Source organism: Aotus nancymaae, unplaced genomic scaffold, assembly GCF_030222135.1.
Source record: "Aotus nancymaae isolate 86718 unplaced genomic scaffold, 86718_ANA_hifiasm-v0.15.2.pri h1tg000008l, whole genome shotgun sequence".
NCBI lineage: Eukaryota > Metazoa > Chordata > Mammalia > Primates > Aotidae > Aotus > Aotus nancymaae.
The window spans coordinates 32248139-32269797 of NW_026988419.1; the positions used below are offsets into that span (position 1 = coordinate 32248139).

Below are 21659 nucleotides of genomic sequence, written 5' to 3' on the forward strand. Positions count from 1 at the left end.
GAGCTGACTCTGTGGGTCAAACACTACAGATGAAAACAAACAACTCCCTAATAAGAGGTTAGCTTTCTAATAAGCCAGCTTACTTACTAGCTTACTAGTAAGCAGATGAAGAAGCAAGTTTGCTTTCCATTGCTCCACCCCAACTTGGGGTCGTTTCCTTGAAGAACTATGTTTCTACCTATTTCCTTCACACAGGACCCCTCAGACTTCCGCCCCATAGTTGTAAAGTCAGTGTCCCAATACCTAAGCCTCCTGAGCACTTTGCACATATATTAATATTGTTGTCATCATATTGTATTATTGTGTGTTCTCATTTCTGCTTCCCATACTATACAGAAGACTCCTTGAAGTCAATAACTTCTGTGCCAGGCACCACGGAGTATTAACTTGTGAGAGCTCAATCAGGAGTTACTGAAGGAAGGTGTCTTTGGGCTGCCCCCACGCCATGACCTTGTGATTCTCTTGCCTGTCTACTGAACTCATCTGTGCTTCCTGGCTAACAGCTGAGGGTCTCCCATTCATGCATTGCACAGTGTGGTCCCAGGATTTTAAAGCTGATGGCTTAACCAAGCTCTCAGGACCATGGTGGCTGCTGGGGAAAGATGGGCTGCTCAGGCAGGTCCTGGCTACACTGTAGGTTATAATATCCAAACTGTAGTACCTGACAGTACCTGCCAGGGATGGCCCTGTGTCCTACTCATTCTCCTAGGGCTGTTTCAGTGCTGAGATACTCAGCATTTAGTTGGAGGTCTGCATAGCCCTCTGAGGTAGAGAAAAGGGCTCCAGGCTAGGAAGCCCAATTCCTGGTTCTACTTCACTTTATGACTTTGGGCAAGTAACCTGATATCTTAGTATGTTAACTCTAAAATATTAAATATTTGATTAAGTTTGCACCAAGTATGTTAAGTATTTATTATTTGCTATTAAGTGTGCTAAGTATTTATTAAGCATATTAAGTGTATTTACTGAGATATTAAGACACTAAGATTTGGCCAGGCATGGTGGCTAGCACCTATAATCCCAGACTTTGGGAGGCCAAGGCAGGATTGCTTGAGTTCAAGACCTGTCTTGGCAACGTAGCAAGACCCCTGTCTCAATAAAACATTAAAAAAGAAAAAAGATACTAAGATATTAAGGCAGTGTTTTTAGCTGTTCAGTGGGGACAATGCTTGTAGTGTGCGATACTGCTTAGAAAGTACCACATTACTTGGATTAATCATTGACTTTCAAATGAAAGAGGTCTGGTAAATTTCTCAGGAGCCCACACTAGTGAATAATCTCTCTCAAGCCTAATTCAGATATTCAGGATTTCCTCTTGTTTCTGCCATGAGGAGGAGTAAATGGGCTAATAAGTCGGGTGTGTTTGGTAGATTGTTGGTTACATAAAGAGAAGTTATTATGCCTGAAAAGGACTGTTTCTGCTGGTTCACTGAGAAGAAAACATAGAGATGGCTAGATTATAAGAGTTTGCTGCTTACACCTAATCACAAAGGAGAAGCATTTTTGAAATGTTAACTAAAGGAAAAGGCTTTGCTTTTTCCAGTCCTGCTAGACAATTTCTACAAACCCCTCCCTCATCCAGGCTGGCATGGCTGCTAGAAGATTTGGTAGGAAGGAGCCTTCCCACCCCCTCAAACCTCCAACTATGCCAGTATCTTCATCTTGGGTCTTAAAATTAAATTCAAATGCATAGAAAACTGAAGGGGTCACATTATAAAAATTATGCCATATTTTTAACTTATTTTTGTGTGAATTTTTTCTACAGTTCTCAAAATTTTCAATAAGCTTCTGCCCCTTATTGGTTTATCTGGCAGCTTAAAAAAAAAAAAGCTAACAAATTCGATAACTAGAATCTGTAATATAAAAAGAAAAAGGATTTGGAGGTTTCCATCTACCTGTGATTCACTGTCCTGTTCTCTTGGAGAGTCCGAGATTGCCATTACCCCAAACAACTCTTCCCCTGCAAACAACAAAGAGACACATCTAGAATGAGACATTGAGAATGAAACATGTAGCACGCAGGACAAAATAAGGTCTTTTTTTTTTTTCTTTTTTTTTTTTTGATACAGAATCTTGCTCTGTCGCCAGGCTGGAGTGCAGTGGCAAAATCTCGGCTCACTGCAACCTCTGCCTCCCGAGTTCAAGCAGTTCTCCTGCCTCAGCTTCCCAAGTAGCTGGGACTACAGGTGCACACCACCATACCCGGCTAATTTTTTGTATTTTCAGTAGAGATGGGGTTTCACCATGTTGGCCAGGATGGTCTCCATCTCTTGACCTCGTGATCCACCCACCTCAGCCTCCCAAAGAGCTAGGATTACAGGTGTGAGCCACCGTGTCTGGCCAACATAAGGTCTTTTTTAAGATGAAAAATCAAACCAGGCGCAGTGGCTTACACTTGAGGTCACTTGAGGTCAGGAGTTCGAGACCAGCCTGGCCAAAATGGTGAAAACTTGTCTCTACTAAAAATACAAAAGAAAATTAGCTGGGCATGGTGGCAGGCACCTGTAGTCCCAGCTACTCAGGAGGTTGAGGCAGGAGAATGACTTGAACTCGAGAGGCAGAGGTTGCAGTGAGCTGAGATCACACCACTGCACTCCAGCCTGGGCAACAGAGTGAGACTCTGTCTCAAATAAATGAAATGAAATGAAATGAAATGAAAATTCACAGACTGTCTTGAATATAATCTTTCAACCCAGAGAGATTCTGCAAGTAGGGCAATTAGCATGCTTCCGGAAACACAAGATCAAGTTGTGCCATCGCCAAAGAGAAAAGCATACCAAGAAATGCCGTAATTTTATATTGCTCCGCATGGCCAGGTTGAATTTTTGTGGTATTTGTGAGATATTCATTAATATCTCTAAAGCCACTAGCTCAGGATGAATTAATGATTAGTACTTTACTCCTTAAACTATTCTTAAGGCCTTGGGCTCAGCAGGCAAGGGGGAAAGCAAAGGACAGCCTGCGTGGACATTAATCTTTAAAATACATTTGGGTGATTGAAAATGTATTTTAGACACACACACACACACACACACCACAAACAGCCAAGGTAAAAATACAATAAAAACATTCATATCAATATTAATGGAGTGATGGCGTTCTTGGACTTGTAAACATTTCTCTGAATTTAAAATCATCTTCAATGAGTATATATGATTTTTCTAATCAGAAAGAATACTTGATTAATCACCTATAGTCCCAGCACTTTCGGAGGCCCAGGTAGGTGGGTGACTTGAGCTCAGGAGTTCAAGACCAGCCTGGGCAACATAGCGAAACCCCATCTCTACAAGAAATACAAAAATTAGCCGGGCATGGTGGCGTGTGCCTGTGGTCCCAGCTACTCAGGGGGTTGAGGCCAGAGGATCATTTGAGTCAGGGAGGTCGAGGCTATGGTGAGCCAAGATTACACCACTGCACTCCAGCCTGGGGGACAGAATGAGACACTGACTCAAAAAAAAAATTTTTGATTAATCAAAATTTTGAAGAAGATCATTTAACCAAGGAACTTAATGAAAAATAATTTAAATCCAGCTACTCAGTGCATTATACAAGCAACACATGTCAGGGACAAAAAAAACACACACACACAGAAAAAATGATGTTAAATTACTTATTATTGACTAACTCTGCACCTATTTCAAACTTGTCAGCCTGGGCTGCAGAGTCTGTGCCTTGTGACAACTTTTCACATTATTCAATGTATAGAGAAGGACTACAAGTCACCACTGAACTGTTATCCTGGTATTAGGAGAGTAGGCATGGCTAGGCGTGGTGGCTCATGCCTATAATCCCAGCACTTTGGGAGGCCGAGGCAGGCAGATCACCTGAGGTCAGGAGTTCAAGACCAGCCTGGCCAACATGATGAAACCCCATCTCTACTAAAAATACAAAATTAGCTGGATGTGGTGGTACATGCCTGTAATCCCAGCTACTCAGGAGGCTGAGGCAGGAGAATCACGTGAACCTGGGAGGTGGAGGTTGCAGTGAGCCAAGACCGCGCCACTACACTCCAGCCAGGGTGACAGAGCAAGACTCCATCTCAAAAAAAAAAAAAAAGAGAACACTGCATGTGGTAGATGTGGTAGAAGGTTGTGGGGAGGACACACACAGGTACCAGAGAGTAAATTAACTAAATAAATCTTGAAAATGTATCTCCAAGTATTACCATTTGAAGATTCATCTGAACTTCTTTCAAGGCTCATTCTTCTCTCTGAATTAAAAGAGGAAACCACCAACAGTACTTGATTAGAAACAACTGTGACATGGAGGGATTTGTGAGTTTCAATTTTACAGTAGGTTTTGCCGATTCCCGGCCGTCAGGTTGTTTCTACCTCTGCTGAATTCTTCATAGTCATTGATTATCTTCAGCAGGCTCTTGTTGATTTGGTCACAGACTCTTTTCAGGACATCCAACTTTTCTTCTCCCAGGATGACCCTCTTCTCCATCTCTATGAAAATATCCAGCAGGTTCTAGGAGGAGAAGAAATAAAGTTGGAGTCTGGATTGAGCCCTACTGGTTTTTAGGTTAGATTCTTTTTTAACTTCCACTTTCCCCAACCAAGGACCCGCCCTTTCTTCCCAAGCAGACATCCTGACAGTTTCTGCTGGCCTCTCATAGCCAGCAGGCTACTAGGTAAGCAATCCCATGTTTTCTGGCCCAGAAAGACAGAAGTAAGAGGATAAAGGAGAAGCCATGTCAGATGTCACCCAGTCCCCAGGCCCTGAGCTCAAATCTCCTATGAATGCATTACCTGAGGACTGAAACAGCCCTAGACAGCAATCCAGTCACCATGGTGACAGCCTTGGGATGGCCTCACCCCCAACATTGCCTCTCCAGACCTGAGTACACACAGACACATAGATACAGATATCACATGAACATACACATACACACACAGATGCACACAACACACACAGACAATATTCAGTGATACACACACAGAGGCATAAATGCAAATACACACTATGCAACATGCACACAGACACATATACCACACAGAGAACACACAAAGATACACCACGCACAAATACAGACACACACTATACACAGAAAAAGGCACACACAGACACAGAGATACACACACGCACACAAACATACACAACACACACAGAGACACAAAACACAGACACAATATACACACAGAGCTCCAGGTCCCAGATTATTTTGCAGAGTGCAGAAGTGGGGAAATGTCTCAGATCACCACTGTCTCTCCCGCCTCTGCCAAGTCTCACTCTGGGCTGCCCCTGCACAACCAGCCTCCTCTCCTGGCCCCTGACTCTGCCTTGCTACCAGTAATTAACATGAGCAGTACTTGAGGATAAAGGAAGCATCTTTGTAACACTCGTGCTGACAGCTTTCTTCTTCTAGTTAAAAAGTGAGAATCCAGGTTGCTTTTACCAAAATAGCCCCTCTCTTTGGTCTCAGAAATGTCCCTGGCTAACCAAGTCTCAGGACTAAATCTCAGTAAGATGCCAGATCTTACCATGTCATCATCCAGTTTGCATTTGGAGATCTCCTTATTCAAAAGAAACTTAAAAGACCTCAATTCTGATCTGCTCACATCTTCTGAAATCTGATAGAGCATGACCCTGTGGTGGGAAAAGGAGACACTTTAGAAACCTTTTCCTAAATAATTTCCCATTTGATATATGGAGTCAGAGTGGGCTTGATTCCAAAGGCCTCCCTTCAAAATAAAGCCAGTTAATGGCATAGTTTACGAGTTGAGTCCTTGGAAAGAAGCAGGTATAGTGACACAGAAGTCTACGACTCCTCCCCAACTATCCCACCCTTAACAATTTAAAGTTCTATCAACTTTTCTTTCAGTTTATTTTAGTTAAACAAATCTTGTTTTCCTTTATTTTTTTTCTATGAAATGAAGATTTTCTTGCAATAGCAAAAAGTTTTGCCTGTTGTAAATTATGCTTTTCAAAAGACACATTGGCTTGTGACATCTTTAATTAAAATTGGTCAGTGTTCTCCCAGTCATTACCTTCAGTAAGAAGGCCAAGCATTTGGTTCTGGAATACAAAGTCTCTAAATACATCTTTATCACAGACCAGACCGCAAACACTAAAGGACCTGAAGCCCCAAACACACCCAGCTTGCCCTGCCCTCACCCCTTTCTGCTGTGCCCCCACACCCCATCCCCTTGTCTATCCGAAGACATCCATCTGTGAACAACAGCTCAAGCATTGCCTGAGCATCCTCAAGGCTGCATTCATTCCACTATGACTTAGTATCCCCAGAAGGATAACACATACAATTGTCTTTTGGCCTGGTGCAGTGGTTCACACCTATAATTCCAGCACATTAGGAGGCCAAGGCAAGAGGAAGATCGCTTGAGCCCAGGGGTTTGAGACCAGCCTGGGAAACATAACAAGTCCCTATCTCTACCAAAAATATTTAAAAATTAGCCGGGTGTGATGGCATGTACCCGTGGTCCTAGCTACTCCTGAGGATGAGGTGGGAGGATCACTTGAGCCCAGGAGGTTGAGGCTGCAGTGAGCTGCGATCATGCCACCGCACTAAAAATAAAATAAAAACAAAAAATAATTGTCTGTTTAGAAACTGTCCAAGTCCCTAATGGCCAGGTCCGTGCCCTTTTTGTTTTCATAAACCCAGAGGGTTGTGAGGTACAATGTTTGAGCACAGGGGACCCAGGCTATTGGTGTTGGAGCCTTGGTTCTACCATCTTTGAGCGGCGTTAGCTTTAGACATGCTGATCCATAGACTGAAGATAATTATCTGTAACCACATCATAGGACGGTGTCGAGGATTACACAAATAAGTTTATGTGAAGTACTGGAACCAATCTTTGACAACACACTAAGTATTCAATGAGTGACAGGCATTACTATTTCCTAATCTATGCCTATCACATTTATTTAGGCTGGCACATTTAGGCTCTTGGAATATGTTTGTTGAGTAAGTGAACATAGGAACATTTTAGAAGTCAGCAAACCTTTCAATATTATGGTGTAAAGGAAAACAATTGTAATACAAAACATGTTGACTTTAAAATTTAATTCGAAAGTAAAATTCTGAAAATAAAAATGGGGTAGAGCCAGGCGCAGTGACTCATGCCTATAATGCCAGCACTTTGGGAGGCTGAAGTGGGCGGATCACCTGAGGTCAGGAGTTCGAGACCAGCCTGACCAACATGGCAAAACCCCGTCTCTACTAAATATACAGAAATTAGCTGGGTGCACTGGTGGGCATCTGTAATCCTAACTAATCGGGAGGCTGAGGCAAGAGAATTGCTTGAGCCCGGGAGGTGGAAGTTGCAGTGAGCCGAGATCATGTCATTGCACTCCAGCCTGGGCAACAGAGCGAGACTCCGTTTCCAAAAAAAAAATAAAAAGACTTCACAATTCTAGTAAACAAAAGCCATCTAGCATACTGGTTGAATAGTGTCCTCCCCTCTTCCCCAAAATTCATGTCTACCTGGAATATGAGAATGTGACCTTATTTGGACAAAGGATATTTGCAGATAAAATCTGATCAAGATGAGGTCATGCTGGCCAGGCACAGTAGCTCACACCTATAATCCAAGAACTTGGGAGGCCGAGGCAGATCCCATGAGCCCAGGAGTTCAAGACCAACCAGGACAACATTTCAAAACCCCATCTCTATAAGAAATACAAAAATTAGCCAGACATGGTGGCGGGTGCTTGTAGTTCCAGCTACTTGGGAGGCTGAGGTGGGAGGACTGGTTGAACCTGGGAGGCGGAGGTTACAGTGAGCCGAGATAGCACCACTGCACTCCAGCTTAGGTGACGTACTGAGACACCGTCTCACACACACACGCACAAAAAGATGAGGCCATACTGGATTAGGGTGGACCCTAATTCCTAATCCAGCAACTGTGTCCTCATAAGAGGGAGATTTAGACACAGAGAAGGGAACATAGGCAGAGACTGCTGTGCTGCATCTACAAGACAAGCAGCACCAAGGACTGCCGCACCCACCCAAAGCAGGGAAAAGCACGAAACGACTCTTCCTCGGAGCCTCTAAAAGAGAACCAACGCTGTTGACATCTTGATTTCTGACTTTAGGCCTCCAGAACTATGAGAACAAATTTTAAAAACTGTTTTAAACCTGCTAGCTTGTGTTACTTCATTACAGCAGCCCTAGGAAACTTATACACCCAAAATATCTTTTTTTTTTTTGAGACAGAGTTTTGCTCTTGTTGTCCAGGCTGGAGTGCAATGGCATGATCTCAGCTCACTGTAACCTCTGCCTCTTGGGTTCAAGCAATTCTCCTGCCTCAGCCTCCCAAGTAGCTGAGATTACAGGTGCGAGCAACCATGCCCAGCTAATTTTTATATTTTTAGTAGAGACAGGGTTTCACCATGTTGGCCAGGCTAGTCTCGAACTCCTGACTTCAGGTGACCTGCCTGCCTCGGCCTCCTAAAGTGCTGGAATTACAGGCATAAGCCACCACCCAGGCCCAGAATATCTCTTTCACCATTTAAAATCAAACTGGTCAAGCCTCAGCCAGGCATGGTGGCTCACACCTGTAATCACAGCACTTTGGGAGGTCAAGGTGGGTGGATGACTTGAGGTCAGGAGCTCGAGATCAGCCTGGACAACATGGTGAAACCCTGTCTCTACTAAAAATACAAAAATTAGCCAGGCAGGGTGGCACATGCCTATAATCCCAGCTACTTGGGAGGCTGAGGCAGGAGAATCGCTTGAACCCAGGGGTAGAGGTTGCAGTGAGCCGAGATCTCACAACTGCACTCCAGCCTGGGTAACACAGTGAGACTCTGTCTCAAAAGCAAAACAAAACAAAAAATAGTCAAATCTCAAAACAATACATAGTCTCTGAGAATAGAAAGACCAGGGTGTTCATGGGCTGGGCCATCAGAGGGCAGCAGCTGTCAGCCCTGGCTGTGAGCCCTTTCCATCTCACATGCCACAGTTATCGACAAGCAAGCAGAGACAATGAAATGGGTCCAGAGCAAAGGCTTAAGTAGAAGTTTCCTGAAAGCAAAGCTGAAATTGCTTTAAGGAGTGTCTGATAACAGGAGATGTTGAAAGGGAGAAGGTGACAATGTGTTTCTGTTTTTCAAGTCTTGTCTCAGCATCATGAAGTTGTACTTGAATGGGGTTTCTCTCTCCCACCTTTGGTTACCCACTCTCCCTTGGGTGGGGAGAAGCTAAGTTTTACAGCCTTTGGCAGGATGACCCAAAGTGCCACTGTCTTCCTATAGAAGCTTAGAATTGTCATACAGCTGGGCTCACAGGAGCTAGGCAGCCTCTGTGAGGACTGCCTAGCTGTATGTGCCAGGCCAGCTGCATACAGCTCTGTAAAGAACTTTGTCATTTGAGTCTTTAGGTGTGGCAAAAAACCCTTAAATCTTGTTGAAAATTTCCATAGCCATCCACAAGCAAGTGGGAGGGGGATTTCAGGGTGGGAAGCCGTGATGCTGGACTCAATGGATGGGCAAAGTAAGCACACAATCTGGATATCAGCAAAGCAGAGGCACCAAGATAAGAGAAGAAAAACAAAATGAGAACACTTAGAAAAACTTTATTATAACTTCAGCATTCCTCTAAGTAATTTTTCAGTCTGAAAAATAAATTTTTATTTTATGGTCTTAGCGTTTTTATAGAATTATACATACGGCCCCTAAATTTCTTAATCTGGCTCCACTGGGACATCTTCCCAAAGCCTCCCAAGTGATACTGAATGTGGTTTCTCTTTGTTTACTCACTCTCTCTAGGGTGGGGAGAAGCTGAATTTTATAGCCTTTGGCAGGACCACCCAAGGCACCACTGTCTTTCTGTAGAAGCCTAGAATTGTGGCACAGCCAGGTTCCCAGGCACCAGGCAGGCTACCACAAAGACAAGCCCCAATCAGCCCTGCCCACAGATATTGTCCATTCAACCCACACCTTCCAGCCCCCACACTGGGAGTTTCTACCCACCTGTAGGCAGAAATCTGAGCACTGCCCGGTGTCTGAAGTTCCCTTTCCATCTCCTCCTTGCTAGTGTCTAGATATTTATTCAGCAAATCCAATCTATTAATTCGGAAGAGCAGCTCCTTCAGGAAGGACAGATTACTTTCCTCCAACATTCTCTTTTCCTGGAGTCTCTGGAATAACATCAAGGCATCCTTGATGGGTTCTTGCTTCCTTTGTGGGATGTAGTCCAGGCTCAGGAACTTGAGGGCAGCCAGTTCTTCACTTCCCAGTTCTTCTCCAATATCAAAAAGCATTTTGCTGAAGGCCATCTTTTCAAAAGGTAGGAAGATGTAATCTAAGTCAAAATATAATGGTATGTTCAGATAAGGAAGAAAAGAACCATTTGCTGGCTTGTTTATCAAAGGCTACTGCATCTACTAGATACTGGTCATTGTGCTGTGAGCACAGGAGAGAAAAAAAGAACACCAGACAAGTTTCTGCTTACTGTGTGGGAAGGTAGATATACAAACAAGCCAGTGGTCAGAGAGGTATGACCAGAGTGCGGTAGGGGTGCAGAGGAAGAAGACGTAACTCAGCCTGGAGGAAGGGCTTCCTGTGGGGAAGGGATTTGGGGGAGAATGTGAGAAAGCACGATTCTTGAAGGAAACAATTGATGTAAAAGACGGAGGTAAGAACTTCAAGTCCATTCAGGCAGGTACGAGGAGCTCAATAAAGTAACTACAAGGGGTCTGGGACAGAGAATGATGGGACAAAGGGATGAAGCTCTCTCCCAGCACCATGTCACAAAGGGGCCTCATTACCGTGGGGCAAAGGGTTTAGGCTTTGTCCTGGAGGTGATGAGGAACTAAGAAAAAACTGTACAAATGAGAATGACATCACACAATTGGGGATTAATATTTAAAGTACAAAGCATAGACTGGAAGACTTGGAGGCAGGGGACCTACTAGGACGTATTAGGAGGAGGCATTTCAGTGCTGGAGGGCGGGAGTAATGGGGTCTGATTGAAACAACAGTGCTAAGAGGACATGGGGCAGTGCGGTTCCCTAAAGGCCCAAGGACCAGAAGGGCCCAAGGACCAGCGCCTACAGCTGGTCAGGAATGCAAGACTGGAAACTGAACCAGGTCACCCCTGACAGCCCTTTCAGCCTACAGAGTCTCTAAGTCAGGTTATGTGGTATTTTCACACAATGTTTCTAAAGGAGAGGACTGTGTTTCCGCAAACCCCAGACAATTATCATGCCAGCGGCCCGAGATCTGGGGTTTTCCCTTGAGCCCCAGGTTCCACCACCTTGACAGATTTCTACTCCACCCTCCCTGTTCTGACGGCCCCTGTCTTTGGTAAAGGAACCCTAGGAGCGGTGTTTATGCTCCATTCTTCATAGGAACAAGACTGGGACATGGCTCCCCCTATCACAGGCGACAGTCACCATAGGGGAAGCAGCAGTGCCGTGTTTAAGAGCCTAGGTTAAGCCCAGCTGTGATGCTGGCACTTTCTCAAGGTGTTAGTTTCCACCTCTGTAAAATACACTCATCTCTCAAAGCTGCTGTGAATACATAACACCTAGAATGCATTTAGAATAACGCCAAGCAACTAACGAATGCCAAATAAATGTTAACCTAAAAGAAGGAAAAAGCCCCTGGCCGTGGGGCATAGGATCTTGAGCACTTCTCTCACCTCCCATTTCCTCAGTTGAAAATGTGAACATTCCATTGGAAGTGGCGGCTTTCAGACTCTTCAAAGCTGAAGAGCTCTTTGTCAAACCCTTACTCAGAAGCTCCTTCGCCCTTAAGAGTTGACCCTGGACCACTACCTTCTGAGAACCTTAAACTAAGAACCTTTCCCTTCCCATCCAGCTCCATCATATTTCTATGATTCCACAAACCCTGTACTCTTGGATACTTTCCTTCCCCATAAATAACCTTAACCTGTTTGGACCCATTTTCTTGCCTGCAACTAGGTGGATGGGTTCTGGGTCTTTAAGCCCCTTGCATTTGCTAGCATTCATAGATGAAAACACAAACCTGGATCCTGCCACTCAGAGGCAGCGGTCAAGGAAGCCACGACTCATGTATTTTCTACACCTTACTCTAAAATAAAAATACTTTCGATCTGGACATTAGAGTAAGTCTAATTTTTTTCTAATTTCCATAGCTTTTGGGGGTACAAGTGGTTTTTTGGTTACATGGATGATTCTGTAGTGGTGAATTGAGATTTTAGTGTACCCGTCACCCAAGCAGTTTACACTGCACCCAATGTACAGTCTTTTATCCCTCATTTCCCTTAGGCTTTGTCCTGGAGGTGATGAGGAGCTAAGAAAGACTGTAAAAATGAGAATAATGTTATCCAGTTGGGAATTAATATTCAAAGTGCAAAGGATAGACTGGAAGACTTGGAGGCTGGGGTCCTACTGGGATCTATTAGGACCAACCTCCCCTCCAGCTGCACCACCAGTCCCCAAAGTCCATTACCTCCTTCTGTATGTCTTATCATCCTCACAGCTTAGCTCCCACTTTTAAGTGAGAACATACGGTATTTTGTTTTCTTCTCTTTGAGATGCAGTCTTGCTTTGTCACCCAGGCTGGAGTGCAGTGTTGTAATCTCAGCCAACTGCAACCTCCTCCTCCAGGGTTCAAGCAATTCTCCTACCTCAACCTCCCAGTAGCTGGGATTACAGGTGTGCACCACCACGCCCGGCTAATTTTTGTATTTTTGGTAGAGACAGGGTTTCACCATGTTGGCCAGGCTTTTCTTGAACTCCTGACCTCAGGTGATTCACCTGTCTTGGCCTTCCAAACTGCTGGGATTACAGGTGTGAGCCACTGCGCCGGCCCAGTATTTGGTTTTCCATTCCTGAGTTACCACACTTAGAATAATGGCCTCCAGCTCCAAGATTAAATATTTTTTAAATGACCCTTTCGACAATATCCTTTCCTTCCATTCCCTGAAAGAAAATTAAAAAAAAAAAAATCTTTTCCCCCTCCTGATTACAGCAGCAGTGGTTTTTTGTGTGGAAATGGAAACCACAGAGGCTCCCGGGACTTCAGCTTCTGCTTTCTGCTGCCCTCTTTCTTCCCAAGTCCTCAGCCACCCCCTTCTCCCACCCCACTGCCACCATGTTTGCTCCCTGCGGGGAGTTGATCCCCAGCCATATCAGCATCACCCTCCTGATGGTAAATCACTCTCTCACTAGACTGGAAGCTCTGTGAGGGCAGAAACTTGCCAGTTTATTTTTCATTCTTATTTTTATCTTTATTTTTGAGACAGGGTATCACTCTGTCATCCAGGCTGGAGTGCAGTGGTCAGATCTTGGCTCATTGCGACCTCCACCTCCCAGACTCGAGCCATCCTCCCACCTCAGCCTTCTGAGTGGCTAGGACTACAGGAGCAAACTACCACACCCGGCTATTACTGGCTACTGTCTCAGGCTGCTGGCTTGTTAATTGCCTGGGCTTTCCTGAATGAATAGCAATAGCCATCTTAGACAACATTCAGTGTAGAAATAATCAGGTCTACTGCAAGGTGGCCAGCATTTCCAACAGATATGGCTGGCATGAGTCAATCGTTGCTCTAGACACTGAGAATGCAGTAAAATAAGCCAGCGTGGCCCAGGAGTTCAAGTCTACCCTGGACAAAACTCCAGGTAGCAAGGCCCCAACTCTTAAAAAAAAGCAAAACCAAAATTGAAGATAAGTGATAACTATGCAAAATAATTCTTGCCTATTGACAGGCAAATTCTATCCTGTCCAATGAAGGTCCAACTGATTTCCCTTCCCCTCTTGTGGAAAAACCAATTTTGCCTCCATTCGCACAAATATTCCTGATTTAAAAATGTGTCTGATCTTCAGATTCTCTTCTGAGCCAGCTATAACATCTCCCTGGTTGCCATTGGTAAATGAGTAGAATAAAATATTTATTATCTGTAAAAAAAAAAAAAAGCAAAACCAAAACAAAACAAAAAAGAGTGGGTCATTTAGCCATCTCTGTCAAAATACAAAATTCACATATATTTTGGCCCCGCAATTTAACTTCCAAAAGTTTTTTCCACATTCGCTTAAACATAAGTATACTCAAAACCATATACAAGGCTATTCACGGTAGCATTCCTTGAAATAACAGAAGAGGAGAAATAACTGTTTATCAGTATTAGAGGATTTAGAAAAGCTATTAATCATAATCCATGGAACTCTATTTTACTAGAAAGAATAGGAAGATCAATGTGATTGAGTGTGTGTGATCTACATAATGTATTGATCAGTACACATTCTGTGTATTCACAGAAGAGCTCTGATAAAAAGCACACAGGAAGTGGCTTCAGTCACGGTAAAGAAAAGCAGAATTACAAACACGTGGGCGTGCAGTGTGGGAAGGCCCACGAGTGGAGGTGACAATGAGAGCTGCTTTATACTCCATAGCTTGCTGCACAGTTTGTACTGTTTGAATTTTTACCATGTACATGTATTACTTATCCTAAAAATACACCTAATTAAAATTTTTATTTAAAGAACCATTCTTATTCATATGCTGGAAAAGATCTAAACTAGATCTAACCCTGTTTAGTGTCATTAGGTCAACTGTCTTTAAAATTTTAAGTGCATTTTAACCTGTTAAAATCTCATCTTACAGAATAAAACCAACCAAAGAATCAAATGAAAGCAGGACTTCCTTTCCCCTGTTTCTCAATTATTTTTTTTCCTGAGGATAACAATGCTTAGTGTATTCATTTTAGAAAATACAGAAAAGATCAAAAGAAAGCAAAAATTATGTATAATTCCACCATCCAAAGATAAATGCCTAATATTTTACCCTTCCCTACCAAATACTTTATGCATACACACTTTCCTTATATTTGAACACATCATATTTCTGTAGCATAAGTGGATTTTTCCACTGGTAATTACATCTCGTATTGTAAATATATCCTGATGTCTGTAGTTTTTCTTCTACAGCATAGGTTTTAATATCTGTAAAGCATTTAATCTTAGAGATAGACTATAATTTACATAGCCAGTTCCTGATTCCATTTAGGATGATCTTAAAATGCAAATCTTTAAGTTAAAGTTAACTTAAAGGTTTATAATCAGCCAGTTCCTGATTATATTTAGGTTCATCTTAAGATGCAAATCTTTAAGTTAAAGTTTAAGTTAAAATAACTTCTAATTATCTTCTCAGAATAATTTCCTAAAAGTAGTATTATTGGGTCAAAAGGAATAAATCTTTTTTAGTCTCTTGTTACCTATTTAATAGCGTTTTCTGATAGTATATAATAAAAATCAGTACACTCCAAGGCTGAGATGACATGAATTTCGACATAATACAACGGGCGTGTAGCTCCCGTCCTCCATGGCCACCTCATCTCACTCATTTCATTACCGTTGCAACAATGTGACAATGCTTTTTAAGTGGTTTTCCCATCAAATCATAATTGACGCTTAGAAGGGAAAACGCTAACATGGCTTCTCCTCTGACCTAGATGCTCTGGGACACGCCGTCAGATAACAGTCAGCCTTTTCTGTTTTTTGGTTTTTGCTTAAGTCATACATGCCTCTAGTCATAGTACCTAGAAAACAGTCACTTGCACAGGATTTACGACACCATTAACAACGGTCCAGGTTAGTACTGTATGGGGAGAGGCATCACGTGGTGGTTCTTGTTTTATGGGACCTAGATTTTCTGCACTAGTTTATGGGCTAGAAACTTTGTTAAGCTAGTATTTTTAAAATAATGTCCTTGTAGTTTTTGGTTCCTAAAAATAGTAAAAGTAACACTTGTTTCATAGAGAAAACACAAAGAAATACACAAAGACAATAAAAATTACTTAAAAACTTGCCATTTGGAAGTAATTCTTTGGTCATATTTTGTGCCTTTTTCCCAGTTTTTTTTCACATGTATATATAACAGGTAAATTTGAATATTTTCCATATAATACATATATTTTATATAATATCTGCTAAATGGTAAATGTATATGTCTATTTGTATCATATATTTAATATTTTATATATTTATGCCTCAAAGTATTTAAATAAAAATAAATATGTTTATAATAATGATATACATAAATGATATAATAAATATTTATAACCTATATATCCATATAAACACAAAAATATTTTTTAACCTCATTTCACTAAAACCTCTGAAGAAATTACTATTATTGTACCCATTTTTCTGTTATGAAAAGTCATGGCTTGGAAATGAGCTAGTAAGAGAGAGAGCCACAGCCGGATTTGAGTATCTCACTCAAGGGCTTCAGTGACAGAGCACAAAGATACAGATATTATTCTACTTGCAGCTGGAAGGTGGTGAAGGAATCTCATGAAGAAAAACATAAAATCATAACTTTTTTAGAGATTAAAATTCCAAAAAAATTGACAACAACAAAACCACAAAACCGGGAGTTCTTAACAAATCCACCATAGGAGAGAGAGGGTCAGAGCCTCACAAAGGAAGTGCTAGAGTCTAGGCCTCAGCATCTCATTCCAGAGTCCCATTCTACCACTGTTTTATATGCCACAATTAAACCACAAATGCATTCCATCTCATCACAATCATTCTAGTTAATATTCTAGCAGCATCCTAGCTCTTGCACTGATAACTACCCCGCAGGTGGGGGGAAAAGCAAAACATGCATTCGCCATCGGAAACAGAAACCTGCATTTCATGCGAAGCTTGAGAGAACCTGAAAGCCACTCACTTCCAGGCCCAAATCTCTAAGTATTGCCACTGCCTCGGGTCCAGGCTAGCTGCCTCAGACTCTGGGCTGTCCTGAACCTCACAGACATCCATGCTGCACTCACACGGTGTCCATAACAGGGCGCTGCAGCCACGGTGTTCAAACAACCAAGCAAGGGTGTCCCAACCTCAACATACAATCCCATCATTTTCAAACAGAATGAAACTTGCGATTTCACCTGTAAATTCTTAACCCCACAAGGACAGGTCTCTGATTTTGTCCATCCAGGTCCCACTATATTGTTTTTTGAACTGTTTTGTATCTTTTTAATTTTCTTTCTTTCTTTTTTTTTTTTTTTTGAGACACAGTTTCGCTCTTGTTGCCCAGGCTGGAAAGCGATGGCGTAATCTCGGCTCACAGCAACCTCCGCCTCCCGGGTTCAAGCAATTCTCCTGCCTCATCCTCCCAAGTAGCTGGGATTAAAGGCATGTGCCACCACGCCCAGTTAATTTTGTAATTTTAGGAGAAACGAGATTTCTCCATGTTGGTCAGGCTGGTCTCAAACTCTCGACTTCAGGTGATCCACCTGCCTCGGCCTCCCAAAGTGCTGGGATTACAGATGTGAGCCACCGCGCCCAGCCTTTTTAAATTTATTTAAAAAACAAATAATTGAATTAGTAGGACCCAATGGGTATGAGTATGTGTATGTGTGTGTTTATGTCGGCAAATGTGTATGTTGGTGGGTATGCGTGTTGGTGGGAGGATAGCTGCAGCAGCAAAGTCAGTTGAGATTTAAATTTTGGCTTCTAAGACAAGTTTGGCTGGGATCAGGCTTTTGTACAACTAGCTAAACTTGGAGCCTTTCAGAAACTCCTAGGACTTCATCGATCTAAGCTAGAGTGGCCTTGAGATCTGGAAACTGCATGGCCCTCGGCAAGGCTCTCAGAGGGACTGCTGCCTCTTACGCTAACTTCATAGTTTCCCCATCCACACTCAAATACAAGGATCACCTCCATGGCCCCAAGGCCACCCAATCTCACTCTCAGCAGCCTAGAAAACTCCAGAATCAAAGGCCTTCCTCCCAAAAGGCCCCTCTGACCTTACCAAAGAGGCAAATCCTTACCTTATTCTCACAACGGTAGCACCTTCTTCACAGGCCTATCCACGGCCCATCTGAGCATCTAAGACAAGAGCAAACGTCTAATGAAGGACGGAAGGGCACAGCCAGCTGCACTTCCTGTTTCGAAACTCCTGAGTCACAAACACTAGAGGAAAAAGAACACTTACCACTTGTCTCTGAGTGAGCAGAGCTGCCTTCTAAAGCTTCTAAAGCTGAAGGAAAAAGGCCTGGTGGTCCATGAGATCACAGGCAGGGTGGGGCAAGGCAGATGGCCACCTGAGCATTGGCCACTGGCCAACATCCTTGTGTGACTTTGGATGAGTCATTTTACCTTTGGAGCCTCATTTCCATGTTCTGAAATGAGGACACTGGACTGGATTGTAACTAAGAACACTTTCTTTTCATATTTAGTATTTAAAGGTTTTTTTGGGTTCATCATTAAGACTTTAAGTTTTTCATTCAATGGATCGTGACTGAGCACCCCGGAGAGGTCTTGAGATTGGGCACTGCAGAGCCCTCATGTTGGTTCTCAAGGTGGCTGCGAACTTTCAGAGCTAAAGCCGCTGGTTTAGCCAAGGAGCATCTCCATGGCCCCAAGGTCACCAGATGCCACTCTCAGCAATCTAAAAAACTCTAAAATAAAAGAACTCTAAAATGAAAAACCTCTAAAAAGAAAAAACTCTGAAATAAAAAAAATTCTAAAATAAAAAAAATCTAGAAAGAAAAAACTCTAAAATGAAATAACTCTTCGGTAAGCCCATCTTACCAAAGGTGGTCCTTGTGTATGAGTGTAGCTGAGGAAACCATGAAGTTAAGTGCAAGATGGGTTTTTACCATCTTATCAAAGAGGCAAATCCTGGGTCCCTCATCATGTTGGGCTCTAGTTGCCCATATATATATAATATATGTATCAGTAAACAAAAGATTGCCTTCATACTGAGTTAGCTGAAATATTTTCTGATATTAAAAGTAGGAAAAGAAAATAAAGCATCTCTCTTCTTTGAAACCGCCTTTTGTCCTTCCCCAAATAGAATATAAGCATTCAGAGGGCAGGAACTCGTAGCTGAGAAGACTGAATGAAGTATCTGAAAGGGACTCCTCACCAGAGAGGGCTAGGTCAAGGTGGCCTCATAACATCAATGCCTGATGGGCACGGTGGCATGCCTGTAATCCTAGCACTTTGGGAGGCCAAGGCGGGAGGATCACTTGAGCCTAGGCGTTTGAGACCAACCTGGGCAACATAGTGAGACACCATCTCTACGAAAAAAAATTTTTAATTAGCCAGGTGTAGTAGCACATGCCTGTGGTCCCAGCTAATCTGAAAGCTGAGATGGGAAAATTGCTTAATCCCAGGATGTCGAGGCCAAAGTGAGCCATGATTGTGCCACTGTACAATCATGATTGTGCCTGGGTGACAGAGCAAGACCCTGTCTCAAAAAAACAGAAAAGAAATAGAAGTAGAATGTGCAAAATAAAATACCAATAATATTAATATGCAATAATATGATAACTGGTGTAGTAAGTGACTTATGCCTATTATCTCCTTCAAGCCTCACAGTCACCTCCCGAGGCGTTATTAATCCCATGTAATGATGAGATAACAGAGGCACAGAGGAATTACTTACCTGCCTAAGATCGCATAGTTAAAAAATAGTGTACACACACAAAAGAAAAATACATTTTGCAAAGATACAGATAAAATCACGAATTCATATCAAAACATTAGAGAACTGTCTTTGGGAAGCAAGAGAGAGGGCAAGGGTGGGAATGGAGAGATAAAAGGAAACCCTTAGAACACGGGGAGGAGGGAAGCCAGCTGTGCGCCTTAGGGACCCAGGTCTGCAGGGCATCGTGATGCGACAGAATAAAGAACTTAACCCCTGGCCCCAGGGCCAAATGAAAAAAAAAAGTGGATTGATAAAGTTTTCTGGAATCTCCAAACGGGCCCACAGGAGGGAGACAGTGTGTCGGTATTCGAGGCGCCAGGGAAGCTGGAAGCTCAGAAGGCAGCAAAGGAACTGGAGACTCCTCCGAGTGAAAAAGCAGCAAGGTCAGAGGCAACGGCTCAGAGAGAAGCCCCACAGGAGAGCGGGGCCAGGCCGGACCCAGAGGTGTCCTCAGAAGGGCAGATGCAAGTTGCTTCCCCCTGCCCACCGCCCCGTTTCTAGAGCTAGTGAAGAAACAAAAATATTGTGATTTCCTGTGGAAGAGGTCACCTCGGCAACAGGCACTCACCCGCTCCACCCTTTCCGGGCACCATCGCAGTCTCCGAGTCCCCTAACCTGCCTAACTCTGCACGCTCCGTGGGGAGCCGGGTGGGAAGGGCTCCCAGGAGGAAGCTTTCTTTTACTTTCGATCACCGCCCTCCACGGCCTCACTTCCTGTTGAGTGGACTAGCAGATTCAGCCCGGCTTGAAAAAAACACAAGAGTAAGGAGGAAATCTGTAAAAACACTTCCTTCCAGCAAAAGGGCAGAATCTAGTCTCCAAAGAAAAAGAAAATTCACAACAGAAGGAACTCCGGGGTAAATTTTACTCCTAAAGCAGGAGGACAGAGATGACTCACTCAAGCAAGAAATGTTTCCTTTTTAAAGGAACAGATGCCCAATTTCCAACCATTCAGAAGAGGTAGGTAGCAGATAATTTATTGACGTGCAAACTAGAAACCCGAGGGCTGGACATACTTCACTGGAAAGCATTTATACTGACTCCATTTAGTAATAATAACCCCTGTCGGTGGCAAGTAATATGCCATTCTTCCTTGCAAAGGGTCTGGGGAGAGGGCGTTTCCCTCTCTTGATCCAAATCTCAGCACTGAAGCCACAGACCCGCCCTCTCCTCCCTCCCCCAGGACTGAGTAAAGGCAGCCCTGTAGCTGAAATGTAGGTAGATTGTTCACAAAGGAGGAAGCGTTTTCGCTCAGCCCCACTTGGCTCAGCCCTGCTCAGAGGCTGAGTTCCCATCCTTGGCCTTGTTCTCCAGTTTAGTAGTAACCCGTGTCTTTGTAATATCGAGCCTGGAGTGTTGGTGCTACTGAGTGAGGTCTGTTCCCCAAGCTCTGAGCCCCAGACCCTCCCTGTTCCCTTTCTTTTTTTTCTTTCTTTTTTTTTTTTTTTTTTTTTTTTTTTTTTGAGACGGAGTTTCGCTCTTGATACCCAGGCTGGAGCGCAATGGCGCGATCTCGGCTCACCGCAATCTCCGCCTCCTGTGTTCAGGCAATTCTCCTGCCTCAGCCTCCTGAGTAGCTGGGATTACAGGCACGCGCCACCGTGCCCAGCTAATTTTTTTTTTTTTTGTATTAGTAGAGACGGGGTTTCACCATGGTGACCAGGATGGTCTCGATCTCTTGACCTCGTGATCCACCCGCCTCGGCCTCCCAAAGTGCTGGGATTACAGGCTTGAGCCACCGCGCCCGGCCCTTTCTTTTTTTTTGTTTGGTCTGTTGCCTAGGCTGGAGTGCAGTGCTGAGATCTCGGCTCACTGCAATCTCCACCTCCTGGGTTCAAGTGATTCTCCTGCCTCAGCCTCCCGAGTATCTGGGACTACAGGCACCCACCACCACGCCAGGCTAATTTTTGTATTTTTAGTAGAGACGGGGTTTCACCATGTTGATCAGACTGGTCTCCAACTCCTGACCTCAAACAATCCACCCACCTTGGCCTCCCAAAGTGCTGGGATTACAGGCATGAGCCACTGTGCCCAGTCTCTCCCCAGTTCCCTCCCATCTGCTCCTGTTTCCTGAGTGAGTTTTTAACAAGGGTTTTCTGCCCTTTTGTTTTCACATGTTGTACATTTTATAACCAGAACACTAACAATAACACGTTACTTATATGTTACACCTTGACAAGAACTATCACTAATTCTCTCAGCAATTCAGAGTATTGTTCTCCCATGTTACAGATGAGGAAACTAATGCTCGAACAGTTACATAGAGTCA

At 43.5% G+C, this 21659-nt stretch overlaps 1 protein-coding gene across 4 annotated transcripts in view; it reads right to left on the bottom strand.

Moving 5' to 3' along the window:
- CASP8 (caspase 8) overlaps nucleotides 1–20208 on the bottom strand; it is a 30472-nt gene extending 10264 nt beyond the window's left edge. The window contains exons 1-6 of one of the 4 annotated variants that reach the window (XM_064373187.1): nucleotides 19959–20208; nucleotides 9934–10264; nucleotides 5484–5589; nucleotides 4332–4470; nucleotides 4166–4210; nucleotides 1896–1960 (exon numbers count right to left, since the gene is read on the bottom strand). In XM_064373187.1, coding sequence (XP_064229257.1) covers nucleotides 1896–1960; nucleotides 4166–4210; nucleotides 4332–4470; nucleotides 5484–5589; nucleotides 9934–10264; nucleotides 19959–19983 — 711 coding nt within the window. In that variant the 5' untranslated portion in view covers nucleotides 19984–20208. Of the gene's footprint in view, nucleotides 1–1895; nucleotides 1961–4165; nucleotides 4211–4331; nucleotides 4471–5483; nucleotides 5590–9933; nucleotides 10265–17726; nucleotides 17855–19958 lie in introns of those variants that run through there. The other 3 variants (XM_064373188.1, XM_064373189.1, XM_064373190.1) reach the window with 3 other exon arrangements.
- Between the last annotated feature and the right edge of the window lie 1451 nt (nucleotides 20209–21659).